General features: G+C 42.5%; 1 protein-coding gene across 2 annotated transcripts in view; it reads left to right on the top strand.

Annotated features, from left to right (window-relative positions):
• The window catches only part of LOC139051621 (uncharacterized), a 214268-nt gene that overhangs the window by 139616 nt on the left and 55290 nt on the right, over positions 1-19362 (top strand). For both annotated transcript variants that reach the window (XM_070528561.1, XM_070528562.1), the window contains exons 12-13: positions 9041-9121; positions 13814-13927. In XM_070528561.1, the coding sequence (XP_070384662.1) occupies positions 9041-9121; positions 13814-13927 (195 nt within the window). The remainder of the gene's footprint in view (positions 1-9040; positions 9122-13813; positions 13928-19362) is intronic.

Here is a 19362-nt window from a genome sequence, read left to right as displayed (position 1 = left end):
TTGTGTTGAGCCTACCAGTCTACCATATTCCAGTGTTTGCGGTTTGACGGCTTTTTTGCCACTAAAACTTTTCATGCGGAAGGATGCTTGAAATAACTTGCCTCAGCCGACATTTGTTATAGTTTTTTGCTAGATTTACTAGCATACAGGCTCCAAGTACATGCTTGAAATGGCCAAAATCTTTGTTAAAGTGAGACCGTGTCATGAAATTACTTCTTTAAATTGCAAAAGAAGTACAGTTTTCAATGTAACTAAGATATAAAAATTTATATAGCTCTCGCATTGCAAATTTAATTAAATCAAGGTTTGTTATATTGAGGTTTGACTGTATACAAACTACTGTTGACTTTCTTTCCTTCCTTGTGCTTTTTATTCTGTTGTACCCACTGCCCTGCTGTGGTGCTTCGGTGCTGCAAAGTGTTTTGAAGGGAGTAATAATTAAAAATGACCTAGTCAACTACTTACAATTCCAATTCTCGTTGGTTGGTTGCCATGCAAAACCATCTTTTGCAGCACCCTGACATCAGCTCTTCTACAAGATAGCAATTCCATCGTCAACCTCGATATTGAAGAAAGTGAATTACGTACAGAATCGACCTCCGGCTTGATGTGGGGGCACACTTGGCCCCTGCACTTACTTGCTGCTCAGTGCGTTGCACATTTACAAGACATCGTAATCTTCTACTAACTTTACATGCAAGGCAATAGATATGGAAAGTTCTTGTATACATTCCAAAATGACAAACAGATCATGTAGTGAAGCATTTTGTGTGTTGTGGTGAGGCATGTTGATAGCTTCAGGGGTGAACCTGGCACATAGGACAGGCCAGTGATGAACCTAAGGCTCTACTCAGCCATAAAGCCATTTTCAAATTTTTTTGACGTCATGTAGTGCAGCCTAGATGAAAAAAAAAAAACACCACTCTGTTATTACAGACAGTTTTTATTAGTGTAAGAAGTCCAGGGGTATGTGCTCAGGGGTAGAAAGAGGGTAGCCTTGAAGGGGGGTTCGGTTTTTATTGGAACGAGAGGACTGTTTACTAACTGCATGTTTAGATTTTTTTTTTTTTTGTCCTGAAGTGCCAGTATGTTTTGTGTTTTGTGGGGGTATTAGGGCTCAACCGGGCTGCTGTATCAACCAGCATTTGTGCTGTCTGACACGCAGTGCAACAGCATACAGAGAGACTAGCAGATGATCAGGCTGGGCATAACACTGAGCTGAAGTGCAGGGTTGCCATGACTGGCGTGGTAATGCACTTTATTATACTGTAGAAAACTGCGTTTAGTAATGTGTCATTATTGGGCACAATATGGCCGCTATGCGTAACAGAATCTGCTGTGATAAAAAAGCTTTTGCTGCGTAGCTGTCTTGCAGATATTGCGAAGGACTCATTCTCTCGACAGAATGCCTGTCTACAGCATAAATTTCTGTTGTAAGTGTGGAGTACTTAGTTAAAAAATGTGACATGAAAAACTATGTGCAGTATGTGTAGCGAAAGCTGTGTGTTGCATAGGCCAGCTGGGAATATGAATTGCTGCATGAGTAGGAGAGAAGTGCAGGGTTTGCCCATTTTGTGTTGCAAGAACCCTGGTGACATTCACCCACCGTCTTGCACGAGAAGACTAGTGGGGAGCAGTAAGCGAGAGACAGAATTGATTGTTGTACAGTCGAATCTCGATAATTCGAACTCAAAGGGGCCTGAAAATTAGTTCGAAATAAAAGAAGTTCAAATTAAAGGAAGCTAATTGAATGGAATACTTAACTGCAGTGGCACATGTGCAATGAGCTAGCACATGAGTGGGAAGTTCCAGAAGATTTATTCACACATATTTACAGATTACAGTTAACGTCCGATTTTTCTGACTCCCTAGGGGCTGCGAAAGTGTCCTTAAAATGGCACATCCGAAATGGAAAAAAAAAAGGCACATCCGAAATAGCTCTAAAGGCCTGCCAGTACACTTATTAGGCATATCGGTGCTCGTACTGTAATAGGAGATGGCGGGTGCATGCATGTATTATTAAAGGAAACATACCATGTCCCGTGGCAATTGCCCCTTTTAACTTTTGGTATGCTTAACCGTGCAACACTGCGTTTTTGGGGCGACGCTGACTTTCGGGAAGTGACATATAGCGCGCCATGCTTTTCGCGCTTCGAAGCCATTGGCCAGGATTGGGAAGGTGGAGTCGGCGCCATTGCGAACAGTGGTGAATTGTTTCAATGAAAAACATGGCAGCGAATAGCAAGAAGCTTGGTAGCGAATGTCGAAGTAGTTGCTGCAGTGTGGCTATGGCTGGCAGTGGATTGCGTGCGAGAGTGCCGGCTCAAGGCGGCGAGATAATCCAAGTGCAGGATTGTGGTGGTGGTTTCGATTAATTCAGTTTCATACCTGTGGTCATGGCAACGACCGGACAGTGAAGGTTTTTTGCGTCCAAAATTTCAGACGTTCTTATACATTAACTCTATCGGTAGGGCTCTGTGTTTTCGGATAAATCCGAAAAAATCCGATAAACGCTTGCCAGTAAAATTTTTTACAATTTGGATTTATCCAATAAACTCCGATTTTAACCGCCAATATGACCCTGTTCTTTATCGAAAGCCTTTCGATAAAGTGTATGTTCTAAGCGGCTAGGATACATCGCCCGGTTTGGCCGATATAAACTTTACCGCACATCAACAGTATCTTGTAGACTGCACCCATCGCACATTTAAAGCAGGGCTTGTCGCCCCGGAAAGCGCGAGACGACATCTTGATATACGGTTCCCTGGCGGCACTCGAGCGCCAGGGAACTGAATTGAAAGCAGAAAGCCTGCTGGTGGAAAGCATGGCATGCTCACGTGACAAATTTCTGTAGCATGTGAATTTCGGGCAAGCAAAATGTGAACGAAACAAAAGCTTTCCAGTGACTACATAAAGGAGTTTAGTGATTTTGAAGATTCAACGTCATCTGAAGGAGTCATTGTTCGCAAGTTTTGTCATGTGACAGTTAGCATTGCCAACGACAAGGGTGCCTTGAGAATTGCGGAGCATCTACAATCGCAACGCCACATCCACCTGCAGAAGCCCCATCTTCCATCAGTGACAGCAACCTCAAAGTATGCTTGTGTCTATTACAACAAGCTTTAAGGTTGTAATATGCACAAACATAGGTGTTCTTTATTCAAGTATTTGTGCTTGTGTGTATACGTGTTTGTGCATTCAAACCTTCCAGACAACTAAAATATGCTTTGTGCGTTCTGATGTTTTCGTGTTCAGATATCATTTCATCTAAAATTTTCCGAGTATTGAGAGTAATGCAAAATTGAAAACTTTGATAAACGCTGAATTTCCGCCATAAAATAAACTCCGAAACACACCCTCCGAATTTCAAGAAAAAGAAACTCCGAAAACATGGAGCCCTATTCATGGGGTACATGGTAGTGCCGTGAAGGCGTCCAAATTATCTGGCATGTCCGAAAAATAGGGGTTCCGGAAAATTGGTCGTTGACTGTACAGGACATCCATCACTGACAGAAGTAATCGGTGATGCCCGCTTGCACACACCTGCACACAAATTGTTGCTATTATATAGTCGCTTTAGTATAGTATCAATATCTGTGGTTAACCATCCAGAAGCTAGGAAGTCCACTTGTGAACAAAGTTGATTTTGCTGGGTTTTCTAAAAATTTTGAGACTGTACAACTATATGGACATTTTTACAGTTCTCTCTTTCTACTAGTTGGTTGGCTACTGTAAATATAGTACAGCCACAGGCAGTGATTATGCTAGTTAGCTTTCTTTGTTCTCTGTTAGTTTTCTCTCTTTTATATATATCTTTACACAGTAACATACAATAAAGCCAGAAGAAGCTTAGGAGAAGTCAATTATGTTTAACTGCTCAAGGGGGAAATTTTTTTTTTTTAGAAATTCGTCCTCCCAAAGTGAGTTTTTTTGGGGAGTTTGGTTCAAGTTAAATGAAATGTCCGATATACTGAAAGCTCTTCGATCAGCTAGTCAAATATGAAGATATTTTCTCTTGCCATTTGTTGATGAAAATCAGCATCCTGTAAATGTTCTCGTATGATGTAAAAGACTAAGTTCAGTAGTTTCTTTCATATGTTCCGAAAAAGGCACAAATATTAGCTGTCCTCTGCATATGAGCATAAAATGAGTTACTTTGCAACATAAGCAAGAAGTGAGTACAAATTATTATTCTTGTTTGCACAAGGCAAGTTAAAGATCAGTTTGTGTATGCCCACATGCCCAGTACTTCAAAATCATCAACTGATTGCAACTGCACATTATCAAATAAAGTATTGAAATAAAGTCATATTGTGAAACAAATTGTTAACTCGTATTGAACAGTCAGACAGTGATGCACAATCGGCCAAAATGTTTCCAGGACCTGAGCAAATGTGAATTTCTGCTCTGGGCATAGTGCTTCTAATTTAATGGATCACTCTGTACATTGCAAAGGCAACTGCACACTTCAACTTTGAATTTACCTGTTACGGTTACCATATTTGCATGATTCTAATGCACACCTTTCTTTTAATAACATGTGCATTTAAATTTGCATGCATGTTGCATTCATAACTAATTCTACTCAAAATCAAAAATGAAACCGCTTCTTATTATTCAAATAATGAAAAGAAACGCTCCATGCAAGGTAGCTAGCCACACTGCCAATCGAACAGACATTGTTTTTTTATGCCTTGGTATGCGGTCTCCATGTTCCAGTTTGCTGAACGTGGGACATTTCTAATGCATCAGATGAAACTGAAGATGACTATCTGTGGTCAGTAGACAGCAAAAAGGAGATGATGTTCTGATAGTGACTAGCCACTAAGATTCATCTGTGTGCGGGTGTGTGTTCCATAAAGTTGTTTCATCCAGCGCATGTCAACTTGGGTTTCGTTACTTGATGTGCGCAGTAGAATAGGCACCAAGTTATTTTTTTTGCATATTTGGCCAGTAATATAACCGCATGTTACAATCGGGGCTCAGTGGAAGTGTGCTAATACAGTATATGCCAAGGTGTCTTGGAAATTCAGCTTCTCAAATCTCATGTCTCGTGAACTTTTGTTGCTGACTGTACATATCACTTCGACATCATCTATAAAAAAGAATTCTGAAATGTCCAAGATCTCATTCCAAGACACCTTAAGGATAAATTTAAAATGTAATCTTGTAATTTTGAACCAAGAATGAATGAAATGCTTAATGTGAATGTCTCCAAGCATGAGTGCCCGAAGTTACTGGATGTAGAAGCTTTATTTGGTGCATATTCAATGAAAATACTTCTGTGTTTGGAAAGTCCATGCAGGAAGTTGTGCGCAGTGCCATAAGTGTGCTTTAATTTTTATTCCAAATCCCAGTTCATCTTGGCTACTAGGCGCGAAAACACACACGACACAAGGAAGGAGACGGGACAGAGCGCCACTTACAATTGGATGTTGGGCGTGCCTTTTCCATCGATATGGTGGATTTATTCTACTCTATCCCTCACAAGGCCCTGTTTACTGCCGTCCGAGAGTGTATAGAAAAAAATGAACCCATTTCCTTCCAGAACAATGCGGGAATTTCCATTGCTGATTTTTTAACCCTTTTAGAGTTTTACTTGCAATCGACTTTTATAACATTTGACCAGCAGTTCTTCCTGCAGAAAGCCGGCATTTGTATAGGATCCTGTGTGGCGCCAGTATTGTGTAATATTTTTCTCTCGCAAATGGATCAAGTTTTACATCAGGTTTTACCGGCTAGGCACGTTTTAAAAGTTTTTAGATACGTGGATGATTTTTTGATATTTTTTAGTAAGGACAGAAGTTTGAACTTCGAAGAGAATGTGCATGATATTTTATCCATATTCCGACAACATGGAAATGGCTTGCAATTCACAATTGAAGTGCCTGAGGGGAACCACCTACAGTTTCTAGATATAAATATTGAGTTTTGTGCGGATCGCGTTTGTTGGGCATATGCACCTCGTGCAAAGAAAGGACTTCTGCCATACGACTCCGCCCATTCGAAATTAATAAAACAGGGGATGGCTTCACTTTGCCTGCCATCCGCCCTCGGAAAATCGTGCCCTCACAAGATGCAGCTTAGCTTCCAGACCCAATTGACCAGGCTGTCCGCAGCTGGATTCCCTGACTCGATTGTGATGGCAGTCGCTGAAAGCCTGCTACAAAAAATGAAGAGTGCGGCTGTGAGAGCTGGGGAAGATCCCCGTCGAGATGAGGTAGTGAGGCCTGTGGTGGTGCCCTATGTACACAAGATGGCCCACAATTTAAAGAAGGTTGCTAGCAGGCATGGGGTGCCGCTTGTGTTTTCAGCCCCCCGAAAGCTAGGAAGCCTTTGTTCTCGTATCGAAAAAATACGAGACGATAAAAATGGATGCGGCACCAAGCATGCGCGACCGTTCATGAAGTGCAACGAAGGCGTTGTGTACGAAATCTCCCTCTCATGCGGGCGCTCCTACATAGGGCAAACGGGGCACTGCGTTAACGATCGAATTAGGGAACATGAGAGAAATGTAGAACAAGATAAAGAAGGGCCAAACATTCCCAAGCACATTAACTCCTGCCCATCACGCTCTTGTGAGCCATGTTTTGCAGGGGCGTGAATTCTGGCAAAAAGTAAAGGTCAAAAAGCTCGGGAAGTGATTGAAGCTTTCTTTATCGGAAAGAAAGGAAGCATGTGCGTCAGCGACCCGTCAATATCTTTATATATGGCTGAAAAGAAATATTTAACCAGTGCGCTTCCATATCAATCTTGATGTGATTGTGTCCTTGCGTCTAAGACAGGTATATAAGTGTGTGGTGTGCCTCCGAAAAAAAAAAAAAAAAGTTGTAAGTGGCGCTCTGTCCCGTCTCCTTCCTTGTGTCGTGTGTGTTTTCGCGCCTAGTAGCCAAGATGAATTGTGACCAACTGGCCCAACAAGACGTCCTTTTAAACCAAATCCCAGTGTTCGTGGTAAGGCTAGACTGTACCTTTCAAGGCGTTTGGTGTTGTCTATGCAGTGGTGGGAATGCTGTTACAATTGCTCTAATCTGTTACATTTCGTTAAAGCAGCTACATCCATGCTAAAAATAAGAGAAACTGCTCCAAGGCTACTCCAAGATGAGCCATGCCGCACAATCTCTGAGGCCACTTTGAAAAGGAGTTATGGGCAACATCAGGTGGCAGTCGCCATCACCCTATGCGAAGAGTGCTGTCGAGTCTCCTGCTATTTATAAAACTAGATAAAACTAAAGGGTTACTGGATTAATCTAACCCAGTACTGGCGCATGTTCAAGGTCCACCATTAGAAATCTAGCGTGTTTTTGCACATATCCGCACCAAACATTCAGAAAATTTAACTCTAAAGTCGGGGTGTGGATTATATGTGAATTTCGCCTTTAGGTTGGGCCTCATGAGAGCACGGTGCATGCTGCCAGTAAGCCACACATCAAGGCAGAGTTCTCCACCATTCAAAGTTTTGTTAGCTCCTAGGGAACCCACCCTCTCCCCACCCTTGTGTGTTGAAGCTCTCTCCTCCCCTCTTTCGTGGTCACCCATTCTCCTTCTCTGTAGGGGTCCCCATTTTCCGTTCAATAGTTAGCGAAGTGCACATGGGGATAGCGATATTGCACGAGGCTCTGGCTAACTAGAATTCAGATGATGATGAGTAGCGCTCAACGGCCGTCCTTTGCAGCATAGCAGAAGCTGAAGATTATCAGCATCGCTGAAGAAGGAGAGGGGTGGGAGTCGAAGAGAGCCACTAGCCGATGATATAATATGGATGAGTTGTTCGTCTGTTCTGGGAGAGGCGTCGGCGGCTGTGTCATCGCACTCAGCAAACTGAAAACAGGGTGCTTCAACACTTAAAAGTATAAAAGGACACTGCTGAAACCTACCCCCTTGGATGTTATTAGCTGTTCTGCTGTGTTGCATTTTTCTGTGTGTGCTCGTAATGCCGCATATTTGTAGCTTGGCCATATTACTGGCTAGATCCGACTTGAGGCCTAATGTAAAATTACTTGAAGAGCTTCCTACGTACTATGTGACTGCATTGCTGCAAGTTCTTTGTGCCTTTTTGTGGCTTACTTTACCACTTGGTTGATGGGTGGTATTTTTTGTTCTTACTGTGCAGGTTAACTCAATGAGACTGTGTGATAGGTGTAATTCATTCGTAAGTGGCACGTAAATTGATTATATTCCGGGAAAATATTTGCAGTGATGTGAGCTGGTACTCCGGAACCATTGTTAATGTGCATTAGTAGTGTCTGGCTGATAACCATTCACAATCATCATTGTTGACTGTTATGAAATGTGCTCCAAAATGCTCTTGGCCATTACCACTACTGTCTATGTTACCAATATTCGTAATATAATGAGTGCATATATGTTTCTTGACTAACTTCATTTTGTGACCAGCCATCATTGCTTAGTTGCTTTGGCATTATACTGCTAAGCACGAGGTTGCAAGATAAAATCCTGGCCGTGGTGGCCGTAATACGATGGTGCGAAATGTAAAAACGCTTGTGTACTGTGCATTGGGTACACATCGAAGAACCCCAGGTGGTCGAAATTAATCTGTTGTCCTCCACTATGGTGTGCCTCATAATCAGATAGAGGTTGTGGCATGTAAAACCCAGAAATACTTCATTCATTCATTTTATGATTTTTTCTTTCTTTTTCTGCATTCAGTATCTTAGCTACACTCTTAGGCAAAGTTGCACCCTTTGGGGTGTATCTCTGCCACACAACAATAATCGTCATCTGCCTTGCTTGCGTTTCCTTTCTTGAAAGCGCCGCGCCTGCTACTTTCCTGTCGGTAATGCTATGTCATCCTGATAATGCGCATGCCATTCGTTACTGGAAAGTACCGGGCTCGCTGCGTTAAAAAAAGGAAATGCGGACACGACAGATGACGATTATTGTTGTGTGGCAAAAAGGTGTAATTTTGCTTAAGAGTGCACATTACATTTGTAAACTTAGTTGCGTCATTTTCCTTGGCAACTACAGTTTATTTATTACTATAAATGTTTTCCTCTCTCTCCTTTCTTTTCAATTTCAGGAAGGCTGGACTCTTGACGCAAAAGCTGCATTTATCCAGCTCGTCAGTGATGACAAAACCGTGGTGTGCAATGTGTTGAAGGTTAGATATACCTGAAATGTTTATTGTGAGTTTTCATGCTTGTGTACGATAGTGTGTGCACTTTGAACACTCCTGACTGTTTTATGTTCGGTTAGGTTAGGCATAGACACTACTACTTTTTGAATTCGTTGGGAGCAAATAACAGGTCACTTTTGCTTTGTTGAACATTCTGAATAGCAATCAATTGCCTACATATTAAAGGGACACTAAAGGGAAATTTTAAGTCAAGCTAAAGTGATAAATTAGTTCTTTAGAACATCTAAGGCACCAATATTATCGCAATCAAAGCTTTAGTAATTTAAAAATTGAGGTAAATGCAGAACACGATTAGAGACTCCGCTGGGACATTTAAGTAATAGCCTGATGATGAAGGCACTCCTCATTTCTGTCACTAGTACTCCACCACTTGTTATAAAAACACAACTATATTGCATTATAAGAGGAAAGAAAATGCTACTTCTCCAGTTCTATTTGATTTTTAGATAAAAAACTCATTGATGTTGCACTTGGCAACAACGAGGGCAGTCAAGAGGTTTCATTTTCTCCTCTCTGTGCCGCCCGCTCTTTCACGTTTAAGTAGTTTCGTTCTCGCATTGTGCTGCAATGGTTTTGCTGGCTCTCAAAACTTGCATATACTGCGAGTAGCAGAGAATGCCACGTCCACGTAATGTCACGAAATTAAGCAGTCCACGCCACGCCGAATCCAACGCTCTGTCTTGGCTTGGTTTCTCCATGGCCGCGCGTTTGCCTTTTGTGCAGCAAACCTTGACACCGTCTGTCGGGTGCTGTTTTATTCACAGATGGAAATAAAGGGTGGCGATGGTGTAAACAACGCCGCCACTCCCTGCTCAGGGGCGGTCAATTTGAATTGTGCTAAAGGTATGCATACCCTTCTAATGTGATTTTCTCATAAACGTCGTCTTATCTTGACACCAAATAAGTGTTGCGAGGTCTTTGGTATAGTATTTTTGCAGTCCATGTCAGCTTAGTATTTGCCTTTAGTGTCCCTTTAACCCTTTGAATGTCCTTTCTTCTTTTTTTAGAAGTGCATCGCCACAGTCACATTTTTAAAAATAGATTTGTTTTCAGAGAAACTTCTTTTAAGAAAAAATTTTAGGCAACATTAAAGCAACAAAAGCAACTAGAATTAATATTTTTAGATGTACATAATAAAATTCTCACTTCTATTTATATTTTGAGTAAGTGTGACACAACTAGAGCTCGTACTTTGTAACGTTGCATTTAATTTTCAATTCTCATCATGTGTCATGCTGAGGAGCCGGCCCAGCAAAGACAGTAGTGCTGCAGCATTCAAGCCTTCAAGAAGCATTCAAGAATGAAATAGAGAATATGGCCCTAGGGTTGTGTGGCCAATAGTAAAAGTAAGGCATACCATGTGAGCGCCTGCATGCAAACGTGGATGTCTGCACCTGTAAGAAAAGCAAAGCGAATGAGAAACTTGCAGCAATTATTTGATCGCTAGATGAGATTCGATCAGTCCTCGTGCATCTTGCAAAAAATAGGTGCATGTGCAGGAATATTGTAGTGAGAATTCCACGCAAATGCTTTCTGAGATAAACAATGTGATAGTCAGTTTTCACTATGCCTCTAACTCGAAATTGCATGACAGTGCCAATTATAAAGTGTGTAAGCATGGGTGTGGACATGCGGCATTAGCCCTTTCAGGTGGCAATTCATTCTCTTGATTGAAAGCTTACTTTTGCTGCATTTCTTGCATCTTCAAAATCATAAAAAGGGTGCACTTGTAGAGTAGGTTAATATTTTTGCAATCTTTGGTGAGCTTTCCAAGCTTACAGAGTGTGTACTCCATGTGAAAGCTCGCTACAGTCGAACCACTTATAACAATATTCAAGGGCCATAAAAACCCTAGTGTTATAATCGGTTTGCATGAAAAAGGCAGAGGGGACGAACACTCGCACATTTGAATTAGTCAATGAAGTACGGTCGAACCCACTTATAACGCTCTCAGTTATAACAATACTAGGGTATAACAATGAGCAGCCGCAACACTGTGAACTGTTGTGTGTGTTCTATGGTAACATAGACCACTTACTACAATGTTCCCATGCCACATTAGAGAGTTTTAGAATAGGGGCCCCAATATTTTGGCGCCCCAAAGAGCTTTGCGGGTGTTAGCGTTGGGGCACGCAGGAGTGAAGAGTTTTGGAATAGGGTTTTACGTTTGCGGATAGCGTCTTGCGCTGACAGCGGCCACTACGGCGTCAAAGAAAAGCTATTAGAAATAATTAAATAAAATATACCATTTTATGATATGAATAGTAAATTTGACTTGCGTGTAATCGCGTTTAATTACAATTTAGAGGTTATTCTTCAAGCAGCAAACAATTAGTTGTACTTAGTTTTGAGCAGCAAAACCAACTTTACGTGCCTTTACCAGCCAAGCTTAGCCGTGTTACGCCTACGAGCCATAAAATCCACACTCAAATTCGGAATCAGCGGCGTCTAATGAATCAATCTTCATAACACACGTTAGTTGAGAGAAAGCAATAACTGCAGTCACTTCTCCTAGCTTGCGAACTTCACGCGTTACCGCGAATCGAACCTGGTTTGGTGCTAAATTAGAGCCGTCGCTTCGATGGGTGCCGCCATGTTTGTTGACGCAAAGCTTTTGGGAACGCTATTTGAGCTCCCGCTAAATCGGTGAAATAGTGTTCCCAACGCAAAACCCAAACGCAGTTTGCGTCTCGCGCATGCGCAATGGCTTCGACGCTATTTCTTTGGGGCCCCAAAACGTTTGGGGCCCCTATTCTAAAACTCTCTATTAATGGCCAAGGCAAATCTGGCTAGTGGGTGTCTGCACTGAAAAGAAAAGGAACACGAAATCCAGGAAAAGAAGAAAAAGAAAAATGCCAGCTGCTTTGCCACACCCTCCTTTGTGCCTGCCTCGCACCCTGCATAGCATGCCTCCTTGCCTGTCCCCCTTTCACCCCTCCTTTGTCGGCAAGATGGTGGAAGAGAGATGGGAGAGCGGCGTGCGAGTCCTGTGAGGCCTGTGATACAATGAAGATGTGCCATGCAAAGTGTGCGGCACAAAGGTGGGTTTGGCAAAGTGGCTCACTTTTTTGTTTTTGTTTTTGGAAGCAATGCTATGAAGTGTTGCGCAGTATGCCTTTGTGCCGCCTTTGGGACTCAAAGGTGTCAATGGGTCAATTAGCTGCCGAGGTGCTGGTGTGATGAAGATGGGTGTGACAAAGCAGCTCGCATTTTTGTCTCTTTCTTGCTTTTTTTCTAACAAGGTATTTCTTTGGCTGTAACCGGTAATGCTGCACGGGTGCAATGTAGTAAGCTGTTTAATTTACCCTAAAACGCATGCAAAAGTTCAAGGTGCATTGGCTGCTCATTGTTATATCTGATGTAGTGTTAAATCTGGTATTGTTATAAGCGGGTTCGACTGCACTGGAATGCCAGATATGAGAACAACTATTTCATGTCTAGCTGACTTAAAAAGCACCTGTCCAGGCACTTGAAAAATTATGCCTGGTGCGAGACATTGTGAAAAACAATGAAAGGAGGTCACCCGCTGCGTACAACAGCATACTGACACCAAGCAAAAATACCCAACCTAGTCTCTGTCATTCGCGGCTCGCGTCTTTCATGTCCTGCTCAGCATTTGCTCGTCTTTTGCTGGGCTTGTTTGCTAGGTTACACTGCTGACACCGCTGCTGCTTCCTGCAAGAATGAGTGCCTAAGAGCTGCACTCTAAAAGTTAATCTGTGGAGTGTCATAGCACACTCCACATTAGTCCACTAACATTGGCCGTGAAATTGAGCTCTTGACAGCTAACAGGTATGACCGTTTGATAACATAGAATGTCACGTTCAAGTGTATCTGCATACCAACAGTAGCCATTTTAACACTTATGTAATCATGAGGTTACTTATAGGCCATAAGCCAAGGTAAATCCACCTGTAGATTCCTTGCTTTTCTGCACATTGTATGGAAAAACTTGGCTAATAGCAAGTTGGTCACATTGCATTGATAGGAAGCCTTGTGGAAAGCGACAGTGATAGTAATATTGCAGATTTTGTTGTACTCCTGTCAAAATGGTAGTTATTTCTACACATTTGTACTCAGCGTGTAGAGATGCCATGTCTAGAAAATGGCTGGCGTGATTTATGCTGTGTTATCTGCACATGCTTCCTGGTTTGTTCCAATCCTGGTTTTGTTAAGTGTTATAACTTCCCCGTTTTGTGCTTCCTGTTCTCTCATCACTTCAGGTTATTTAAAAAGCAGTGAAATTATGTTTTGAATTTCAAATTGCGGCTAGGCTATTTTCACAACCAGCGCAATGGGATATTCAATTTGGTATATTAAATTCATTGTGCAAAAGTTTTAACCAACAGACATAATTATGGCCCTCGTTTACATTTCCTGCATAAACGCTTAAGAGAAATGCTTCACATATAGCACATATGCTACTCTCACTTACCATCAACCAGTTAATCTACAGCACAGCATTCCTGCAAGAGGCTGTCAGAATAGTGCCAACTTTTTTTTTTTTTTTTCAAGATCTTCATTTATACTTACCGTAGCTAGTGAGGTAGGTTGACATACAGTGCTATATAAGGTAGTGCCAATTTATGTACACCATTGAAGATGCATTTTTTGCTGATTAAGCCGATAGTAAATTTCCATTTTGGTAAAATGCAGCGTCGGGGGCCTCTGCACTCTGTCAGTCTCTGCATTACAAGCTGTCATCCTGAAGCTTACGTTTCTGATCTGTTGGTCGAAAAAGGTCTTGCTCTGCCAACCTTGCGTTACAAGGTAAGTGCACCTACTGTAACAAAGCGAGGCATAATTGTTAGAAAACCGTCAGTGTACACGAAGGCACAGTTTCTTCATCACAGATGCTAAATTTGCTTGTATTTGTGTACTAATCTATTGGCCTGTGGCTTTGAAGATTGCAACATTTTGGATTGCTAAAATTTGCACTCAACTTGTTATATTCAGCTGCAGATAGACTCTTGGTCTTCCTGTGAGTTGAGTGAGCACCCAGTAGCACTAGTCCAAGCAGCTCACCTGTGATATTTAGTCAGCAGACATAGTGGCAGTGGCATACTTGGAGGTTCAGAATCATAGCTGTAGCAGGCCTTCTGGATGCAAGTTGTTCATTAAAGGGGTACTGACACAAAAATTCTAACTTGAAGTAGCTGACCGTGTTTGCATTGCTAAGAGCTCATGGGTATGATCTGTAAAGTGTCAATACCAAATGTTGCTTCGAATGCACCTTAATTTAATTTTGAAGTTTGTGGAAGAGGTGAATCAGAAATGTGGCACCTATCGATATACTTGTCAGTATAGGCCCTCGTCATGAACAATCTTACGTCGAGTTTTGGCGATTGATTTCGGTGACGTGCAACATCATTGACTTGTCTCGGCATTTGGAAGACGTTTCAGCACTGTTGTTTCAGCATTGGATGGATGAAAACAACTTTATTTTAAATCCAGCAAAGTTTAACGACCCGGGCTCAGGTCTCCCATGAGGGGACTTCGAGGCATTGCCTCATCGCTGCCTCTCGGGCCTGCTGGACAGCCTATTCTTGCGTCTTAAGGTTGGAGCTGCACAGCGCGGCGGCCCACTTTGACACAAGAGCCTCCAGAGCTACTGCCATTGTAGCTGGTTGTCTTCACTGACCGCACACAAAGTGTACGCACAAACTAACGAAGTGTGCATACTGCAGTGAACTGATAATATATTGCTCTCCAATGCCATATTTTTGCACAAATTGTGCAGAACAGTCCCATATATGTGAAAAGTACAAACTGTCATTCAACAGGAAACAGGTAATGTCAAAAAGTCTGATTTATGGCACTTCCTTGAAGATTTTTGTTCGTATTCAGTTTGAGTTCAGTTCTCTCTGTTGGCATTTCTGTTGCACAACTGAACCAATGCACCATTTACAGCTAATTTTGCTCTAGTTATAAAGAAGCCTGTATTATTGTACATTGATATTAAAGAAGGAACGTAGTTTGCACTGCACTGCGCCGCTTTTGTGCACACACATCCGCTTTTTCTTTTTTTCTATTTCACTTCTCTGTGAAATACCAAAAACAGTTAAGTTCAGTTGAACAAGCTTTGTCACTGTGAATGACAATGCATTATCAGTATTGCCATGTTGCTTCACACGCAGTTATTTTTGTCACAATAAAAGAAATCGTAGCATTTTAACGCAAATTTGCCTTTGCTTTACCATTTCATCAAATGTATGTCAGTAATGCAGAAAAGTTCAAGTTATTTTAAGGATAAAAATGTTTTTTTTTTTTTTAAGCAAAATATTACCACAGCCATCAAGCAAGAACTATAACAACCACCGAAAGCTGAGTCTTATAATGACCTGCATTTTTCGACTGCTTTGTAACATATGGTCCTCATGAAATAGCCCAATTTTATTTTTCTCTTGTAGCAGAGAATCAAAGTACTAAAAGTGCCACAATTCACTTGTGACGTAAATTGGTTACCTTTATAAAAACACCTCAGGCACAGCTAAGGCCGGTCATGTAATTACAAAGCGACAGTCATGAAATTATGTGCTTAACCCTTTGTTACATGAAGAAAAATTACTCATGCAGACTGTGGTTGCTTTCAATTTTCTTCCAAAAAAGCCAAGTAAAATTTTTTTCGTGCCTTCCAATGTTTATTTTGCAAGATACAGAATGTCCACTGCAGTGGAAAACGTGCGCATCAGCTCCAGTGAGAGTGTAGGTGCCGATAGTTTTCTTTTGCTCCAGCAGGCGAAGTTCCTGTCGCCACATTAGAGGGGCCCTGAACAACTTTTTATCAAAGTGGAGAAAGGCGTTTGAAATGAAAATAAGCTATTTCATAAATACTTTGCTGCAAAAAATATTTCGGTGCATTCCGCAGAGGTGAAGTTATTGGCAGTCACATAGCCTCCGCTGTGCTCCCATTCCTTCTTCAATGCCTTGCACTGCAAAAGCTACGGCGGGGTGGGGCATGCCCACAAAGCTCCGCCTTGTAAGTCTCACCGTGGCGCTCAGTATAAATTTCATTTTGGATGTTAGCATAGACTCCACAACTTCCGATTTAGGTGCCTACGACACGCTAAATGTAAGCCAAAAGCAGTTGTCCTGAGTGAGCCACAGTGCGTTTGGTGAGTGAACCCGTGGTGACATCCTGCAGCGTCCATGGTATGTACACTGCGTAGCCGACTGCAGCTACCAATAGCAGCCGCATGTGGCAGTTCGCTTTATTACAAAATAAAGCATCCAGAAGAGAGTGAGGAGCAGACTTCTGTTTGAAAAGAGAGCATTTGAGAGAAAGGTGACTTTGCGCTCTGCTTGCGAGCTCCACGCACTGCGTACGACAGCAAAACTTGGCTGAGATATTCACAGCGGCATATGCTACCTGCAGACTGTTATTTCACCAAGCCTGAGGCATGGTTCGGGGCCCCTTTGAGAAATGGTAGCTTGAATACAAAAGTATGGATTCAGTGAAAGTTACTTTGCGTAATGGAATACGAAAAGACACAGTCACTTTTGTCGGTAATATGCAAGTATACCTTGCTGTTGCGTAGCAAGGAACTGATTTCTGGGTGAGGGGGGGGGGGGGGGGGCATGCACTTGGCCGGGGAGGTGCTGGCTGCGCAAGCAAGTGTTGTCATGTGTTGCTTTATGCCATATACCCTGATACAGACATTCTAGGAATGGAAGGAAGAGGGGCTTACATCCCCAGTGCCCCCCTCTCACCCCCCTTGGCTATGCCCCTGATGTTTTGCATTTTGTGCAATTGTATATGTCACTTTGCACTTGTCAACCGAAATTTTACATATTTGTGCGGTACGTTATCTCTGATGGGACAAATAATTGACATAGTCGAAATGCAGATGGTGGCAGCTAAACTTGCTTTGACGGGGGGTCTTCATTCTGCTGCGGCATGAGCTGCTGTTAACTCATTAAATTGTTTCTTCCTACTAGCTCACTGGATAATACAATGAACAAAGTATTATTAAAGGAGATATGAGGCAAAATATAAGAACCAATCGAATTGTAAGTGAGAAGACCTAGGACTACACTGCATAGAGAAAGCTCCCACGCATCTGTTGTAACTGTCAAGCTTGGTGTCCACTGCAGTGGAGATTTAAAAAAAATTGCTGGCTCTCCCGTAATCGAGAGTAGATGCAGGCATGAAATGGCAACTGGTAAAGCAGATTGGTTAAAGATGATACTAGACACAATCTTAAAGTGGGTGTAATGCCTGTTCGCAATGGCACACCGGACTTCACCGCACTGCACAGCGCCCACCGCCATACTGTGCACTAGTCCATATGGATGTTGCCCAGCTAGAAGAAAACCGGCTGGCCAGGGAGATGGAATGCATGCACTGGCCATCTAGAAGAACAGTGAATTGAATTCTGGGGTTTCGTGTGCCAAAAACACAATCTGATTATAAGGCACGCCATAGTGGGGAACTCCAAATTAATTTTGACCACCAGGGGATCTTCAGTGTGCCCCCAGTGCATGGGGCACGGGCGTCTGCATTTTGCCTCCATCGAAATGCGGCCGCTGCGGCCGGGATTTGATTTAGTGAATTTTTGCTTAGCAGCACAACACCACAACCCCTAAGCCACCTTGGCCGGTGGTGTGAAATGGCGGGCGGGAGGTGCAGTGCAGCGTGGTGCCATCTCTCAAGGGGATGCAAAACTCTCACCGTGGAACTCTTACACCGCTGGCATTCAGCGCTCAGCACCAAAAGATGACAATGAAGTGTATGGTGCCCTGTACCTGCCTTTTGAATGTCGCTATTGGAAATGACAAATAAAATTTCAGCATACTAGAAGTTACAGCTTCGGTGATATTGTGAACAAACATTAGCAAGAACTCTGAAGCAATATTTTTTGTAACTTGTTTGGGCAGTAACTAGCATATGTGGTGCGGTCCTGTAGAAAGGGTTGGAGGCCAGAGACCGCATTTCTGTAACTTTGACTGGTTGCGCATATGATCGCGTTTTGTTTTCATAACTTGCCCGAACATTCTCTCTTGAGTGCCCGGATAACGGCTCTGGCTTTTGGCTCAAGGTCACTCGAAGGTCACCGACAACGGGAGCTGAAAGCATTTCATACTTAAAAACATGTTCTACAGAAAGAACTTGGCTTCACTCAGCCACAGTATTTAGGGGCTTTGCCTCCCAAGGGTTCTTTATCCTGTGTAGGCAGTTATATGTATAAGTGTGGTGACGTGCGATTTATCCACTGGAACATCAATTCACTATCTTTGAAGCTGAGTTGTGGAGAAACGCTGGTTGATAGCACCCTCTAAGGGAGCTATAGCAAACTTCTGTTATCCACTGCAGTTTACACTATGCCCAAGAACTTCTCAAAAGCACTAAACTTACTAAAAAAATCTCCAAAATTTGTCCACTTTGGTGGACAGCATGCAACAAATGGTTAAGATCAAGTGTATCGCATGATAAGATATGAGCACTTAAGAATAATTTTTCTACTGCTAAATGATCTTCACGGCATCTTATGTTTGGTTGTCTCAAGAGACTGTGGAATGACTAACACATCGCAACAACGATTCGTTAAGGCGCTGCCCTCATGTCTCGCTGTGACTACGTCAGTACAAAGCGATACAAAATGCTTTTTGTAATGTGCCTAAAATTTAAAGCAGCAACAAAGTCGAAATGATTGTGGTGAACTAAGGCCGCAATTATTGCACTTTGAGATGGATGATGAACTTTTTCTATGTGCTGGCACGTTTTTTTCAATAACGATTAAACATTGTCATTCCAGAGCTAACAGTAACAGCTGGGAAGAAGGACTTTATGAGTGCCGTATGCTGGCGCGGCACACACAAATTTTAAAGAGGGGGAGTGTTGGGACATCCCTTTGAATCTTCACATCTGGGGAATCGCTGCAGTCGCCAAGTATTGTGTCATTCCAGCCTGCGCTCTGCTCCATTTAAGTGCGAGAATGTGCGAACATATTAGCGCTCCCGTGTATGTGCACGATCATTCCTTGCTGTGGGGACGGTAGAACAAACGAATCTTGGCCTAGGGGGCCTTGATGACCTCCTCGTGTGCATGGAGGCACCCTACCTTGGCCCAGTCGCCCACATCATCGGGAGACGTCTTAGTCCTATTGCCTGACAGCTATTAATGCCAATTCAGGTAATTTAGCATGTTGATTTTATTTGTGTGTGGTTGTTCAATCACTTATAGCGACGTGATTGCACGTGGTAAA

The sequence above is a fragment of the Dermacentor albipictus genome, unplaced genomic scaffold (assembly GCF_038994185.2).
Source record: "Dermacentor albipictus isolate Rhodes 1998 colony unplaced genomic scaffold, USDA_Dalb.pri_finalv2 scaffold_13, whole genome shotgun sequence".
Classification (NCBI taxonomy): domain Eukaryota; kingdom Metazoa; phylum Arthropoda; class Arachnida; order Ixodida; family Ixodidae; genus Dermacentor; species Dermacentor albipictus.
This window is presented reverse-complemented; position numbering and strand designations above follow the sequence as displayed.